This window comes from Zophobas morio, unplaced genomic scaffold (genome assembly GCF_036711695.1).
Source record: "Zophobas morio isolate AGI-343-1 ecotype UQ-CSIRO unplaced genomic scaffold, CSIRO_AGI_Zmor_V1 ptg000002l, whole genome shotgun sequence".
NCBI lineage: Eukaryota > Metazoa > Arthropoda > Insecta > Coleoptera > Tenebrionidae > Zophobas > Zophobas morio.
In genome coordinates this window covers 27,336,734-27,355,463 of record NW_026972107.1, presented here as the reverse complement: position 1 = coordinate 27,355,463, position 18,730 = coordinate 27,336,734, and the positions used below count along the sequence as shown (strand labels likewise).

The following is an 18,730-nucleotide window of genomic DNA, read 5'->3' as shown; positions in this document are numbered from 1 at the left end:
ATTAGAGACAACATAAATCCCTTGGAATCCCAGTTATCTTTTACTAAAATTAATAATACGTAAAGTAGTGGAGTTCTGATAGGATTTTCTTCTAAGGAAGAAAACCATCGTTTTAAAAAACGTGCCGCTGCTAAATTAGGAGTTAACTATGAAATCCACGAAATTAAAGGTGTGCAACCCAGAATTAAAATTGTCGAGCTATCTCAGGAATCTGAACTATAAATGTATAACCAATTTTCTCGAACATTCTGTGAAAAGTAATAGTTTCTCATTTAACTGTGTTACAAATTGATCAGTCGACGTACAATTTCATCATGAGAGCTGGAGGTATATTCTTCATTGGGTACGACTACTGTTATGGTTACGACGCAATTGATATTGTTCACTGCTTCAACTGAAAGGGTTTTAGTCACTCTTCAAAAAACTGTCGTGAGCCAAAATCATGTCCGAAGTGCGGTTTAGTCTAAACCGTTTAGAACACTCTGTATCTGAATATAAACCCCAAACTCTCAATTGCATCAACTGTAAAAGAGCAACAAAAGATAGTGACACTCGGCACAACACAAATCATGCCGCATGGGACAACAGATGTCCTGTATATGAAATTGCAGTTGATCAATTTAAAAAAGAAATATTTCCTACGGCAATAGCAATTACGTAGAACAAACTCATCACCATCACCCTGTCTGTTGGAATATACAGCGTGATTTTTTTAACCTGAAACTTTCAACTATCTCGAAAAATAAGGATGCTGCGAAAAAATGTTGATAATCAAAATTTAATCATGCCGAGGGGGAAATACATTAGTGCTAAAATTAACCCACCTGCCCCTCTTCTTGTTGGTGGGCAGGGGTTAACTTCGAAACCTTAAACGGCAACTGCTATTTTTTATTGCAGATTCGAAGTCTACAACTAAAAGTACGTATGATTTGTCTGAAACATTAGATTGATGGCGCTGAATCGACCAAATTCAATTTTTTTCGATCTCTCCTACTGAGAACTATGCATACGATTCTGCGATTCGTTGGCAATAAAAAACACCACATATGTAAATACTCGAAATTCGTCACCAAAAAAGTTTATTCATGTTGCAAATTTTGAATAACTTGGAAATTGTTACCTATAGAAATGTAAATGGCTGGCGAATAAACTACTTTTAGCAAAACCCGGAAACAACGATGTGGACGAAGTAGTTTTCCGTTCCCTTCGGGGTAGTTGATTAACGTGAGTCCCCTTGCCTCTCACGTATCAGGGTACTTGATTTAGGTGACTGCCCTAACCTCCTACCTATCAAGCTGCTTGATTTATGTCAGTCTCTTCGCTTGATCGCCTCTCACTTATCAGAGTGCTTAATTTACATGAGTCCCTCGCCTCATCTTCTTTCAATTAAAGTAAGTGCTCAAAACAATGGCTTTCTAATTCGATGCATTTTGAATAATGTACACTAAGAAATGTGTCTGCTTAAATTTCGGCACAAGCATTTCTGATTCGCTCAATCATATTCTTACGGGTTGTTACTTCTTTGTTCTTGAGATAGCTCCACAAAAAGAAATCTGCCGAACTAAGATCTGGTAATCTGGCAGACCATTTTATAGGACCAGCTCTACCTATCCAGCTCTACCTATCTAGCTCTACCTATCCAGCTCTACCGATCCACTGACCATTGAAATCTTGATCAGGGACTTCCCGTGATACCATCGAATAGTGTTCTGAACAACGGGATTATGTTGAAACCACATGTTCTGTCGCACTTGTAAGCTCAAGTTTTCAAGTAATGTTGGTAGTTCATTTTCCAAAATGTTTCGATATATTTCACCATTCAAGTTGCCTTCAATAATGTGGCGACTCATTTTTGATTATTTACAGTGAAAACGTGGTATTTTTTAATATAAACATATTGTAGAATTGTATGCAATACGTAGGAGAAATCGAAAAAATTGAAATTCGTTTATTACAGCGTTATATGTCATGAATTTAAAAAAATGTCTTAGACAAACCCTACGAACTTTCAAAATTACCCCCCACCTCACTTACAAGGGGGGGGGGAGGGGGACTAGTTTTTTGCACCAAAATATTTTCTGCCTGGAATGATTAAATTTTGAATCTGGACATTTTTTTAAACTGCTTATTTTTCGAGATATTTGAAAGTTTCAGGTTAAAAAAAATCACCCTGTATAAATGTTTCGAATACTAATACCCCAGGTGTGCCCTTACCTAATAACTGAATTAAAACAATTCTCCTTTGCATATACAAATATAGCATCAATAATGGCAAAATTAAACTTCCTAAGTTTATATTTACAAAATAACAGAACTTCATGTTTAGCTATACAGCCTGATTTCGAAATATGTGCAATTAAAAAAAATGGTCTAAAGAGTTTAGACAGTACTTCCCTCGCTGTCGGAAACTTGACGACTGCATGCCTATTGTGTTTTTTTTCTCATTACAATTTTGTAGTGGGAATTTAAAAAAAAATTGTGATGACGTCATCAACATTTTTGCAAGGACACGTATATCAGTTGGGATAGATGTAGTGTAATACTAAGAATAAAATTATTGTATTCCCAAATTTTCGGGAAAATGAATTGGGTCGTTTTGAATATTGATTTCTTATAATCAATAAAATAACGAAACAATTTACTCAGGTATACGGCGCCGGTGTGTAATATCTAGAGAGCGGATTTCTGTCGGGCTAGGCAAGACCAAACTCGGTACGGCTCGTACGGGATGCGAATTCATTGCGATTGCGGACTGCACTTCGTTTATTTGAGATTAGAATAAAGCTGTTTCGTTGCACTCTGCTGTTAATTCCCGTTCTCATTTACTTAGCCGTTTGATTAATAAATCGTTAATTATATTTATGGAATTAGTACCGATTAAACGTGACGTAGCCCGACAAAAATCCGCTGTCTGGTAATATGAAGGGCAACTGAAAATCGTTTATGTATAAACATTCTTAATTTAAGATGACAAGCGTAACAGCATACGTGAGAGTCAAATAGAGAAACTGTAATCAAAACCACCATCGGTTTTATTGCTTCGACTTCCGCTTATTATATAAAACATTGGGTTTTATTTTAATTCTTGACGGTGAAATTCACAATTGGTTGATTATAAACATGTCTATTCCACAATCGCGGAACCAAGTGAGCGCATAAAACAAATGCAGGTCTGTAATGTTAAAGTCGATGTAAATAAGCGTGCTACCCTTATGTTTCAACCGAGTTTTTCCTTTAACAAATTTTGTGTCTACCAAATTGGGTTGGTTGGGGTGTAATACTAATAATAAGTGTTGCCTTTAATTTAATCAATAAAATAAATTGACTTCATTAATTTTTTTGAACCACCTCTTAAGAAAATCTAAAAAATATGAATGGAATAGTATATCACAAGTAAAACTCATCATATTTTTTGCATTTTAGATAGGATTTATTCAGCAAAATTTAAGGGTGACGTCATCAATTTTTTTAGGAGGGATGAACAAATACATTTTGAACAAAAGTTTACCATGCTTATAATAACTTTAAAATATTCCCAAGATTTCAAAGCATTCGGTTTTGTAATTCCTGATTAAATCGATAAAATAAATTCACGCCTTCATTAATTTTTTTGAGTCACCCTGCATATGCAAATCCAAAAATATGAATGGAATGATAAATCACAAGTACAGACTCATCATATTTTGTACAATTTAGATACGATTTATTCGGCAAACTTTTGAGCTGACGTCATCAGTTTTTTGTAGAAGATAACCAAATATATTTTGACTAAAAATGTATTATGCTCTTTATAACCTTAAAACATCTGCAAGATTTCAAAGCATTTGGTTTTGTAGTTCCTGATTAAATCAATAAAATAAATTTACGCATTCATTAATTTTTTTGAGTCACCCTGTATATGCAAATCGAAAAAATTTGAATGGAATGATAAATCACAAGAAGAGACTCACCATATTTTGTACATTTTAGATAGGATTTATTCGGCAAACTTTCGAGCTGACGTCATCAAGTTTTGGAGGGGATAAGCAAATATATTTAGACTAAACATTTATTATGCTCTTCATGACCTTAAAACCTCTGCAAGATTTCAGAGCATTCGGTTTTGTAGTCCCTGATTAAATCAATAAAATATATTTACGCATTCATCAATTTTTTTGAGTCACCCTGTATATGCAAATCCAAAAAATATGAATGGAGTGATAAAGTACAAGTACAGACTCATCATATTTTGTACATTTTAGATATGATTTATTCCACAAACTTTTGAGCTGACGTCATCAAGTTTTTGGAGGGGATAAGCAAATATTTTTTGACTAAAAATTTATTATGCTCTTTATAGCCTTAAAACATCTGCAACATTTCAAAGCATTCTGGTTAGCAGATTAAAAATTAAATTTCAAAATGTTGTTTTATAATTTTGATTTTTTTTCGAAAAATCTGGACGTTTCGGGTGAAAAGTCGATTCAGAGTTGTAAACAACATGTGTAGGACTATGTTGTTTTATACAATTGAAAACCCATTTACTATGTACAATTTTGAAGTGACGTCATCGCATTAGTGATGGGGATGATTAGACAAATTTTGGTTAGCGTTTTACCATCTACATGATATTCTTAATATAAGTACAAAATTTTACAACAATCGGTCGAGTACTTTCGGAGATTATCTGTCTAATAAAAATCCGGGACGGCAGACGGACAGACGGACGGACAGACGGACGGACAGACGGACAAACGGACAGACAGACGGAAATGGGAGACCTATTTCTTCGTCTTCTAGGGGTCATGAAAGATCGAGAAAACGTAAAAGTAGAGAGTCGGCCGACGGACTCGATTACAATACTTCCTTTGCTTACGCTCGGGAAGTAAAAATGGAGAAGAGATCACAATAAGATTGTGATCTCTTCTTGTGTAAAGTTCATGATCCTAAGAGGTAGCAACGTTTAGAAAAAAATATTTGAAATTAAATATAAATTGTTATGCAAATTACAATTGCTGGTGGTATTTCTTGACCTACTTCTTGTAATGAATGCCACAGAACGACTTGGCTGATAAGAAACATGCAAAAACACGAAAAGGGCCAGTCATGTATCAGTTGCTCTGCAGCGAATTGTTGATCGAGTGCTTTCCAAATCTCGAGATTTCTTATGTGCGAACATTTCCATCAGTGGCACAGAATCTCCGAGACATTGGTACCTTCAACCTCAAACTCACAATCGTGGCCGTGACAGGACAGAAAGAATACTGCGAACAGATGAACAAATTTTGGAACGCGTCGAAGACGAGCCCGACATCAGTACCTGCCGACTTGCATCTGAAGTTGGAGTTTCACAGTTTGTGGTACATCGTGTTTTAAAATAACAGGGCTACATCCATACCATGTTCAAAAAATACAAGGTTTGGAGCCCGCTGATTGTCCACGTTGTGTAATTTACTGCAAATGGTTATTACAGCAGTGTCGTAAACGCCCTAACTTTTTAAAGTACATTCTGTTTACGGATGAAGCAGTACGATTTCAACGACGGTTTTCCATAAATGTGTGGGCCCAATATCGGTTGGATGAAACAGTTAGTTTATGTAAATCAACAATTTCCAGAAACTATCGAAGACCTTCAACAAGTTTAGTGGAAATGGTAGCCGCTACAATTCGTGAAACTCCCGGTGGTTTTTTACCTATCAACAAACATGTTGCGACGTTCTCAAACCTGTATTGCTAGTCAAGGACAACATTTTCAATATTTCTTGTAAAAATGTAGTAGCATTCTAGTTATAAGTTGCTGTTGTTCTAATAAACAATGTGGAATTGTTGTGGCAAGGAACAAACATTCATCAGAATCAAAAGTCGATCACCATGAAGCATTACCAAAAATCGGTTCTTCTCAGTACCACAATATTTTTCTACAACAAATAATCTTTTGCACTGATCTTTAACGATGAATGAATGAATACATGAATGAATCGAATGATAAGCAACAAAATGTCGGTTTTACTTTTAATTAATTAGATTAATTACATCGTTTTTGTTCGAACTTTTTTTCACATAACATACAACATATGTATAGGTTATGTATGAAATATTTACTTGATGTAATTATTGCTTAAAATGAATAAATGTATGTAACTAACATTACTTGGACATACGCATGCTAGTTGGTAGATAAATTTAATTCAGCGACAAGTTTAGTGTAGACGATTTTCTTTGTCTTGAAGATACAGATGACTAGAGAGCGGAAAATATGCAGCAAAATTTTGGGAAATATGATCATATGATATGCATCAAATTTATGCAAATATGCAGTAACTTCCTTAATATATGCAGAGATATGCAGTTGCATATGCTCCAAAAATTAAAAAAAATCTTTAATAACCGAACTAAATTTATTTACAAATTCCAAAAACAGGTTTCCCGGGCATACGTTTGATTACAAAAAATACATAAATCACATTGCAAAGTGTTTAATTAATTCTCATTAACACATAAATCACATTTTTAAAGATAATATTGTTATACTAAAAAATAAATATAAAAGTTTTACCGGTGATTCTAAAATATGCTTTTGTAAGTAGAAAAAGTGCGTACTACGTCCACAGGTGCATAAAAATCCTTAACGGTTTAGAGCAGGCGCGACAAAACAGAGTTCCTTCATGAAGAATAAGTTCAGGAAAAGGTTTAATCCATAAATTAATTAGAGTTATCGTCGACATATTGACACACCTGTATCGCTTTAAATGCTTTCAATGGAAACTCACAATGAAAAATATTAGGGTAACGTCCCTTCGAACACCATAAAACATACCATTAATACACGAATAACAATAATAACGAACAAAAATATTGGGAATCAACGGTATTTCTAAAAGTAATTAGAGCCCGGATTTACCTGGAAAAATGGCTTAACACCCGGTGGTTTCTCCAAACTACCATAAAACCCAAACCTTTACTAGTTATTTGAAGCTCAGGACAATATTTGCAATATGATTCATGAAATTAGATAGAACGACAATTTTTTTTTCAAATTAGCACAAAAATTGATAAAAATGCAAAATATGCACCCGTTAAGTGAAATATGCAGCAGAAGGCAAATATATGCAAATATGCAATTTTTTTATAGCTGTATTCATTTTTAATTAGCATGATTCGTGCACATATTAAATATAAACACTTATATGCAAAAAATAACAGATATGCACATTTCATAAAATCCGCTCTCTACAGATGACAATTCAAAACAAAATCATTTTGCATCAAAAAATTGAAGGCTCACAATATAGCATATTAACCACGTTTATAAAGCTAATTCTAGACCTCGCACTTTAGAGCCCTCGACGCTGCCATGACGCTGCACGTCTCGGTTTATAATTTGCCTTTGGTCTAGAATGATTGTCTTCACAACCATGGTTAATAATATACTATTTTGTACGTTCCTATTTAGCAAAGATAAAGTAGTCTAAAACGGACCAGTTCTGAATTTTGTTTTTAATATACCTTTTGAAACTTAAGAATCAAGGGACATCGCAAAACAATTTTCGTTAATTGTCATAACTGGCACTGAACTTTACGCAGTGGCGTCGTGTCATAGATTTACCTGAAGAATGCCTGTTACTTTTGCGGACCAAGAATATGCGGAAATGTATCTAGTTTATGGTGAGGTGCGAGAAAAGAATCGCGCTGCTGTTGGACGTTATACCGGGTGTCTGGAAAATGGCGGATTAACTCTCCGCTGCGCTCTTAAGGGGATGTTTGCTAAAAGAAAACTATCGGATTTTTAATTTTGCCGTGTTATTGTCTTCACAAGAAGTTTGCGTGTAGAAAAATAAAGACGAGAAGTAGTGGTGAGCTGGTTGAAACTCAGGAAAGCTGGGGTGTAATTTATGACACCCATAATCTCTGGTAACAGTTCGGCACCGGCTTGTCGTGTATTATTGTTCGATTTTCGTTCGTCAACAGTTCAATTTTCATATACGAATTTATAAAAATGACCACAAGAAATTAATAAGAAATAAAAATCTGAATGTGTACAAAAATGAACTTCGAAAAATTACGACAACAAATAGTAAGTCCAAGGAATTATAATCTAATAGGGAAACTGATTGATTTACAACAAAAAAGCACTCAGCCGAAAAATTATAAATGCATTTATTTTTCGGACAGACACAAAACAATCACTTGCGCAACACTTAAAAAGATTTGTGGCAAGTAAAACAAAATCCATTTTAAGTGTCCAAATGGTTGTACAGAGTGTGTCCCTATACTAAAATGCAACGAGAAAATCACCAATTTCTGCATCAGTACGTACCTATATGTCATGATGTAACGCAAATTATAAAATAAACTAGAGACCAATAAATTTGTTTCGTTTTTATTTATGCGTATTTATAAATATACCCAATTGTTTTACTTAAAACTAAGTACTTCAATTATTTGGTTTACCTACATATTTCAATTATAACTGTTCCCTAGCTGGTTGGTATCGGCTAAGTTCAAACTAAAGAGGTATAGAAACTACCTGTGTATACTGAATGGTTATCCGGCTAATTATAAGGTTTATGGTAATCTTTTATTCAACAAAATAAAATTCTTTCAGGTAATACACTTTGATCTTTGACAAAAAGCCGAGAAACAATAGGATTGGTGATTATATAAAGTAACAATAATAAAATTTCTATTAGTAACATTGACTTACACTTTATGTAAGTGTATAAAAACAGCGGCGGGTCTAAAAAACAATAATATTTATATGTACAGAAATTAAGAAATAAAAGCATAATAATAGTAAAACTAATCAAATGATGATTAAACTGCATTTTTTGTCTGTAGTTTTAGTAGGTTTTTGACATAATAATTCTGATAAAAGTTTTTTCGACTTTTTCGTGGCTTTGAAAGTGGAATCTTCGACTTTCGTCCCATTTCAAAATTTACTCTTTATATATTTCAATGGTCACAACGAGTTCACTAACTACACTGAAGTAAATTTATGCAAAGATTAAATTTGTCACCGAAAAGATGTCGGAAGTAATAAATTATCCCATCGGTCCAAGAACGTTCGGTGGGTGTTATACCCCGATCCGAGAGAGACCGCAGTAAAAGACAGCAAATGGAACGAATAAAATAAAGCTTCAAACATGATCAGTTTTAAATCAAAATTATGAAGTTTTACAAATCGGGCATTTTTTTTTCTTTTTGAAATATCATAGTAAACACTTCAAAGAATGTCCATGACTTACTTTAATGTGAATTTTATAACTATAGTCGGCACAGTCGGACCTAATATTAGCGTGATTTTGAGCATATTTGCGATTTTATTAGAGCAAAACAGGTCATTTTTTCTCCAATTTTATAAGTTCCGGACACTAATAGCATATCAAAGATATTGTAAAAAAAAAAAATTGGGTTCAGATTCCAACTAGTTGTCTAATATTTGTGAAACAAAATCTACTGTAAATTCACTGAAAACTAAACCGATAACATCACCTTAACATCAAATGGTGAGTCTGGGAAAAATAATAAAAAAATCGTTCTCACATTTTGGTGGAGTTATAATGATTTTAAAATTGGTTCTTTTGCTACGTTTAACAACTAAACAACGCATTCATTATCACAATAACTAGTAATAAAACTTTTAGTTAATATTTTTCTCGCCCATGACATGTTTAGTTACCATTTCAGTTAGAATACACAAAGATATGGCTGTGTTGTTTTTGTGATAATTTGATAAAATTCCATTTGACAACAATGTTTGCCTGATATAAAGCGACAGTGGATTTCAGTCACCATCGTTACTAAGAAATCAAAAAGTAAGTTGGAGGTATTCACGCATTAGGTGTGTGCAGTGTTGCCAATTGTACTTTTATAAAATTACGTTTTTTTCGTAATCTACATCATGAAGAATTTTTTTATTATTTTTTTGGGCCCCCGAAACCCCCGTATATAACATATTGAAGAGTTAATCCACCATTTTCCAGACACCCGGTATATAAAAGAATTGTGCGCAGAAACATATGTGTGCAAATACAGTTGCGGCCGGCGGCCTCCCAAAAGTTCACGATTTTTCGTTGTCATGGAATTTTTTTAATTTTTAAATTAATGTAAGTCTGGCCATTACCAGTGGCGTAGCATTTTTGAATAAACAAATTCTCAAATTTGACAAATTTTATTATTCGAGCGTCCATGATTTGAAGATACATTTACAATAGAGAAAATTATCGTGCACTTCTGGGGAGGCACAACTGTACATCGAAAATTATGTGAATTCCGCACAGTGCAACAAAATAAATTTGATTTAGGACAAAATCCTGGCCAAAATGTCGTTCCACGGAACGATTAAATATTTAAGCATTCGACAAGTCAGTCATCATGTTCTTAAAATCTATCACAGCGTCATTAGGACGACGCACTCAAATTTGTATTCAACAAAATAGGGGCCATTTTCAAAATTTGTAATAGTAACCCCTTAATAAATATTTTATGTTTGTTTTACAACCCTTTAAACAATTTTTCTACCACCGCTGGTTTTTATACTTCAAAAATAATAACTTTTGTGTTTGTACTGAAACTGCTATGATTTGTAAATCATGTTTCTGATCCATAAATCCTTCATATTTGTGCATCCTCAAGTGCTTTTATAACTACAAAAAATACAATAGAAAATAAACTATTCCAAATTATTACTCGATTTGATATTTTCTATGCGGTATTAGTGTATGACTGTTTATTTATTAGGGATTCCAGATCGCTAGAAATGACTAACAGCAATTTTTTTCACCCGTGTACAATATTCCACCCGTGGTTTTAAATTTGGCAGAATCAGATTCCAAAAAATTTCGGGCAAATGACATTGACATGAAGTCTTATTCCCATTGCTTTTCATTCATCTTTGAGAACCTGATTTGTTCATCTGGCCCGAAATTTTTTGGAAAAGACTATATATATACACTGCCTGACAAAAAAAACCCGGACACTTGAATATTTGTAAATTTACGCTAATGTTTAGTGTTACAACTTTTTTTACTTTTTTCTGATTCCACATGTTCTAGAATAAAGTTATATTTTCTATTAATGAATACATTAATGATTTGCTTTTTGGAATATTTTTTACAAAAGTTCGACCAGTTGCAAGTAATCATAAAAAGTTCAAGTGTACGAGTTTTTTTATCTGGCATAACATACTACATTGTGATCATTCTAACAAATCTGAAATTTTCGAATTTAATTTCCCAAAATCTAATAATAATTGAACGATTTTTTTCATCAATACCCTTTCCTGTGCTCATTTTTAACCACACAGATAGGAAATAACTTCTAAATCTACAAAATGTTTGACAGTTGGTTTGGTGTCATTTTTTCAAAGCTACCTGAGGTTATAGTGTAATGTATTAGATAAAAATGGATTTATTAATGAAAAAATTTCATAATTCAGGCGTTTTTAATCTTATTGTAATCTAATTTTTAAAAAAGAACGACACGATGATATTTTACATTGTGTATTATTAAAGTATTTCAAATACCATGTTAATTTAATTTGAGGATTAACAAAAGCATGTGATATTTTATATTTTTTGATGGTATTATATTTTCTAATAGTAGCCAGAAAACTATAATTTCAGTAGGTGGTCTTAAAATCTTAAAACTAATTTTAACCGATGAATTGATTTTTTTTAATTTTATCATGTATTTATTATTATTTTTAGAATATTTGTGGATGTAGCTTTACTCTTAACCTACTACGCTGGCTGTGCAGTCTACGTTGTGTTCATCTGTGAAAACATCCAAGACGTAAATTTTATCATGATTCTTTTAATTTTTCACTATTTACACTTTTTTAGCTGGTTAATTATTATCACCCATCTGTGAAAGACTGGGCCATACAGTATTATATGCTAATGCTTTTAGTCCCTCTAGCTATCTGCTGCCAAGTTCGAGAACTAAAACACTTAGTTCCGTTCTCCATAATCGCAAATACAACTATGATCATAGCTTTTGGTATCACCCTGTACTATATGTTTGCTGGAATTGGTGATATCGACATTGAGGACAGAAAACTTTTCAACGACGTTTCTTTAATTCCTTTATTCTTCAGTACTGTACTTTTTGCTATGGAAGGCATTGGGACCATGTTACCCATTGAAAATTCGATGGTTAAACAACAGTTCCTGGGTTGCCCTGGCGTTCTTAATATTGCCATGAGTGCTGTTGTGACTCTTTACACTGTCATCGGTCTCTTCGGTTACCTTAGATTTGGGGATGCCCTAGAGGCCAACGTAATTGCCAATTTACCAGATGAAGAAATGTAAGTTGGTTGTTTTCACTTAGTTTGATTTTAAATTAACCATAATTGTTACAGACCTGCCCAAATTGCAAAGATGTGCATTGCCGTTGCTGTTTTCTTCACGTTCATGTTGCAATTCTACGTACCATGTGATATAACTTGGAGGAAAATATCTTCTAAAATTCCAGAAAAGTTCCATAATATTGGTCAGATTATTTTAAGGATAATATTAGTGATTTTTATTGTTGCTATCGGTGCTGCTGTTCCAAAACTTGATGCCATTATATCTCTAGTAGGATCAATATTTTTCTCCACACTTGGACTTTTTATTCCGGTTGTTATTGATACTATTTTGAATTTAGGAGATACTGGAGATTTTGGAGTTATGAAGTGGAGGTTATGGAAGAACATTCTGGTTTCTATATTGGCGTGGTTTGCCTTGTTTTCAGGCAGTTACTATGCAATTGATGGATTAATTAATGATTGAAATAATACTGAAATTTAATTATATATCACTACTTTTAACAATAAGTTATGTATTTTGTAAAAAATGATCGAAACCTTAATCCCTTAAGTGATTATTCAAATTTTTTTCAAAAAAGGTGACAATTAAAAATTACTTTCACATAGGTACCACATTTTACAGAAATGTTTCTTTAGACACTCCCTTCAACACGTATTTAGTATTACTGTAGATTTTCAAATTACACAATTGGTGTTTAACGATGCATGCTTTAAATTTATCCTATGATTTATGAAATTCACGAGGACACTCAGTGTCAAATTCTGTTATTCATATATTTTAACAAAAATGCAGCGGTTCTTGTGTTGTAAAATTAAGAGTAACCGGTTTTGTGGATACGTGTGATCAAACAAGTTAAACAAAGTGGAAAACATGTTTAACTATCGTATTTGTATAATCTGAGTTGTCAAAAATTGCCAAAAGAAAAAACTACTCAATAACCGAGTAATATGTGAGTTTGATAAGAAAAAACTGGTTTCAAACCATAATCGTATACATTATGAATTGCTTAACTTTACACTTGTCTTCTCCGATCTGCTTATGAAACTGATCTAGTCATAGAAGTATAAAATTGAATCATGTGTGAACAGGTATGTCAAAAAAAATCGCCCCGTCTTGTCAAAATTGCTGGATTTAATTTACACTTTCTATTGCACTACTGTTTTTAATAAATGTGTTGTGATATTATTTGCCAAAAAAAAAAAACAACACGTCTCTAACAAGATGATAGTTCTTTGGCATACTGTACATTCCAAATATATGTATATTATTATTATTACCCACATTTGGTCAGCTTTAAATGTTATATTATTTTTTTCTTTGATGTTTTTTCTGTAAATAGTTCTCACCTATAACTATTTAGCTTAAACGCCACTAAAGAAAACTACAGTCGCGACCAGAAAATCTTGGACGTCAATGTTATTTCCCAAAGTTTAAAACACCTTTAAGTATTGAAACCATGGAACTATGTATATATGACAGAAGGGAGCGTCTCTTCATATTACATACATACTAACACTGGATGCAATGTGATAGGAAAATTGATAATCTTCCAAACTGCAAACGTCAACGTGACAGAAAAATGACGTCCAAGATTTTCTGGCCGCGATTATATACTGTATAATTACTAGATGTTATGAATTCATAATACAGGTACCCAAAACCGAGTTCAATAACAATAATCTTATGCGACTAGCATTGTAAATATTTTAAAAGACTTGTTTCTAGGAAGTACAATTAAAAAGTAACAAATGAACTTCATTGTTCTGTGATAATATGTATGTTTTTTTATCAACACGGCACTTTCAAGCTATCGTAAAGTTCTGCAACACTTTTACAAGAAAGGTCCTCTAATATTATTGTTATCAACGCCATCATGAAAGGTAATGTTAACAATGAGATTACATAAAAATGATTTTGAAACTCAGGTTCAATTGTCGTATCTCGCACTCAATGTAGATATTACATACCCAGCAATCTTTTTATTTTTTGTTTAATGAATTTTACGATTCTGCAATAGTTATTTATGTAGCTAGTGTGCGAAGTGATACCAGGCGCTAGCCGAATTAAAAAATTAGTCAAGAAAAGCTAAAGGTTTCGCGAACAAGGTAGATAAAAAAATATTGTACCACTATATTTTAACAATAAAATAATTTAACGGAAATGGTTTATATTTATTTTTACTTCTCAAGGTTAAGCTTACAAAGTATCGTAATAGGGCCCATGCAACGAATAGCTGCTTTTATGTTTTGCTCGATTATTCATGACTCCTCGAGTACGAAAAACTAATTCTCGTTTTTCCGTCTTTCTGTCATTTGTCTGCCTGTCGTCTAGCTGTCTGTCTGTTTGTGACGATATATATTAGACAGATAATTGCCGAAACTACTGGACCCATTGTCGTCTTTTTTTTGTATGTGTTTTAGGAATATCCTGTAGATGGTAAAACTAACCAAAATTTGCCTAATCATCTCCAAAATTTACAATATTATTTAAATATTTTGTAGAAAAAAAAGCCCCACCAAAGTGATGACGTCATTTTATAATTTTGCTGAATAAATATCTTTTAAATTTTATAAGATAACATACATACTTATGCATATGGGATTTGTGAACTCATGTTGAGTTTTTACCCTAGGTATCCAGATTTTTGGGAAAAAATCAGAAGTGTATAACAACATTTTACATTTTAACTTTTAAATTGGAAGACTGAACGCTGTGAAATTTAAAATAAGATTATCGAAAACATTTTATGGTAAACCGTTAATCAAAATTTGTCCGTTTATGCTCCTTCAAAAAATGACGATGTCATCTTACGATTTCCCCGTTCCTTAAATTTCTGAGTGTTAACGACAGACATCTTGTTAAAAAAATGTTGTGCTTAATTAATTATAATTAGCCCTCTTCTTTCTGTTAAGGAGACAAAATCAATCAATTTCATTTTCTTTCAACAGAAATGCATGCTGTCACTGATGTTTGAACATGCAAATAACCGTATTTTTTCGAAGTATAAAAATAAATAGTCGAAGTTAAGTATGTTCTGAGAATACATTTTTTTCCCGCTGTTCGGACAGCTCCCCCTTGGAATTTAACCCCCGCGGCGCGAGGGCTGTGGAGTTGTTATTTACGCCACTCGTTTTTACTTTATCGAGGTTAACATGAAACAAATATCGCAAAATCAAGTTTCAACACCTATAATAAATGTGATAGCCTCGATGGGTAACATAGAAGACTTACTAATAGTAAGTATATTATTTTAAATCAGCTCTACAAAGTCTGCGAAAGATGGGGTACCATACAAATTTATCGCCTGTCGTACAAAAACATGACTGAAAATAGGAAAAGAACACAAAAAAAGGCTAACTTAGGACTATGATCCAAGCAAACCTGTTCAAAGGACCAGACCTTTAAAGCGATATTCACAATGATATAATTTGTACAAAGCATTTCAACACAAAGTAAGCGTTACGGGAACCAGGTTTTAATCATTCAGAATACGTGCAATTTGTAGCCAAAATTAGCACGGGATGGGCAGTTTGGTATAATTGGGCATGCGCAATAAAAGCAACTTGTTCTCTTAAACTGTGAATTGTGAAGTTAGGTAATAATGATAATTTGTAAAAATACTGTTAAAAATGTTGAAAAGGAAGGAAGAATTTATCATTGTGTCACAGAAAATAGTATATTATTAACCAAGGTTGTGAATGCAGTCATTCTAGACCGAGCGCAAATCAGAACCCGAGACGCGCAGCGTCGAGGACTATAAAGCGCGAGGTCTAGAATTGGCTTCACAAACGTGGTTAATATACTATTTTTTCACTAGTAGCCCATTTGAGGTTTGCAAATTTTCAAAATGTTTTTTCTGATGTGCATCAATAAAAACGTGTACTCACGTCATTTTAGTAAGCTTTGGAATTTTGTTATTTTTTGACAGTCCAAAACTTTTGTTTCAATTTCCTCCATATTTCCAGTTTTAAATATTTTTTTCTGTGAAAAATGTTGGAAAGTGAACCGTCATGTACCCCTCCTGAAATAAAAGAGGCGGCACTAAGCATGGAAGAACAGTTACTTCCAGAAAAATCAAAAAAACTGTACCTGAAGGTATATTCAGAATCATGGCCGACTAGTATAAAGATTATGGTCTGTCCAAGAGGTACAGTCGCGAACAGTGAATTTCGTCCACACAATTCACGCGAATTCACAAAAATTCACTGTAGTCGGTGCTTTATTGTCATGATGAATTATCATGATGACTGACGTAAGTATTGTCAGATTTAATTTAGCTCCGAACCTGCCATCGATTAGTTATTTTAATGAAGGTAAAATAATATCCCTTTTCCAAGACGGGATGTGGCTACACTTTTGGGCTTATCGTGGACTAGTGTTAGTTATCGTATAAAAAAGTGGAGAAAAGGCGAGCAACTTGATCCCCATTCAGGTAAGTATCGCCACGTCGCCGTCGCATTACCACGGTTGGTGAAAATCATGCGGTCGTTCAAGTTGTGGAAGACATGCCATTTACAACTGCAATTGAAGCTGCAGATCATCAGCAAGAACTGCCCGACGACGCATTAGGGAACGAGGACTTGAAAACCATACAGTATAGAGATTGGGTTTGTTTTACAACTCGTGTAGGTTGAAGAGTGTTGCAGTTATTTTCTCAAACGACAAAATCTTTCTTCAGTCTTGCCAAATGGCAACTTAAAAGTATGCAGGTCTCAAAACATACGATGTAATCTTCAAACATGTCAACAAAGCGAAACATTTGTCAACATGTGGGCATGGATTTCTGTAGGGTCATGTTACACGTGCCAGAAAAACAGAATATTTTGACTGTTGTATTCTAAACACCTACCTTTGCTGCATGTAATAAAGTTTTTTGAGTTTCTTTTATAATTTGAAATTGTTTTCTGTTTGGTCTTGCATTGATTTCTAATCCGGCAGGTATGATAGCAGGCTTAATTACCAGCAGATAATAATTAGCTTTGTTGGAGTGCATGTTTGTTAGAAGGAGTTATTTAAAGCGAAAATTTAGCTACTAAATTTAGGCCGTGTCGTATAACATACCTTTGCAATATTTTATAGCGCCTCATTTTCAAAAACAATCACCGTAATTTCTTCATAATCAGTGAGAGTATCTTCAGTAATTAACTGATTAATGGTGGTCTTTCCAGCTTATCTGAAAAAACTGCTTTTGTTATCTACGTACAGTTATCAAAAATAACAGAAACACGTAAAAATTAAAATGATTACTTTATTAGATATTAACTTACCTAGTATAAATAAGTACAACCCACACTGCGTTAAAAATGAAGTGAGTAACAGATACACGACAAAGTTTCGGTGGTTGAGAACCAACTGGAAATATTGGAATGCTTCTCTGTGAAGTGCAATAAACATAAATACCGAAAAAAGGGAAAGTCCGAATGCACACCCCAAACATCTGATGTATTGTGTAGTAAATACGGATAAGAATAAATTTAATAAAACTGAATATTAATCACTCTCGAATTTTTTTGGTACCCGTCATCACTTTATAAACGTCTTTATAAAATCAAAATTCGACGAAGGAATTCTTCAAAACCTTGGCCCGTTTTAGGGACAATGGACAAAGAATTTTTATGGCTTTGTTTGTGTCGTTGGGTCTTTTCGCTCAACCCCAGATGTTCTATTTATAATTTGCCAAGCAGGTACTTACAAAATAACACTTGCAGAGTAAACAAGTTTTCAGAAATAATTATTTTATTAGAAATTATTAGAATGAAAAAACTTGTCTTTGGTGTATTTCTAATTAAGCCGTTGTATCTTTTGCTCTAAATATAATTAAGCATTATGAAGGCCACTTTTTAAAGAATACGACGACCCACATCTAATTGATTATATAATCTATAAAAAATGACGAAGGACGGCCTTTTGACGTCATTAATTGACGTCAGAAGTAAGTGATAAAAATCTCGTAATTTTCACGTGATTTTTTGGGCGAATGATGTCGCCGACGAGTTATGACCAAAAATTGACGTGCACTAGACGACAGTCTGCTGCTTGGGACATTGATCATGCAATCAGGAGCAATACGACTGATATAAATCTTCGATCAGAATGTTCTATCATCAAGTTTTGGCATACAAAGAAGAACCCTAAAATATACCAGGCAATCGTCCAACTGGATCGAAAATCGTATGACACCGTTATGAACTTAGGAGGCCTCTTTGTCGGTTATGATCACTGCAGTGTTTTTGATGCAATCGAAATTTTACGTTGTTACAAATGTAACGGTTTTCACCACAGTTCAATACTGTAAAGCTATTAAGTCCTGTCCCAGGTGTGCATCGGTTGGTGATCAGGTGCATGCGTTGTCTGAGTGTAAAGGTGAGCAATTAACTGTATAACTGCTATTGAAAGTGGTGAAACCAATATAAATCCAGAACATGCTGCATGGGATGTAA

The 18,730-nt window shown here is 33.5% G+C and overlaps 1 protein-coding gene across 1 annotated transcript in view; it reads left to right on the top strand.

Moving 5' to 3' along the window:
- LOC135132508 (proton-coupled amino acid transporter-like protein CG1139) overlaps nucleotides 1-14,451 on the top strand; it is a 41,005-nt gene extending 26,554 nt beyond the window's left edge. Inside the window, exons 6-8 of the mRNA XM_064060635.1 lie at nucleotides 11,688-11,772; nucleotides 11,823-12,286; nucleotides 12,341-14,451. Coding sequence (XP_063916705.1) covers nucleotides 11,688-11,772; nucleotides 11,823-12,286; nucleotides 12,341-12,752 — 961 coding nt within the window. The 3' untranslated portion in view covers nucleotides 12,753-14,451. The remainder of the gene's footprint in view (nucleotides 1-11,687; nucleotides 11,773-11,822; nucleotides 12,287-12,340) is intronic.
- The last annotated feature ends 4,279 nt before the right edge of the window (nucleotides 14,452-18,730 follow it).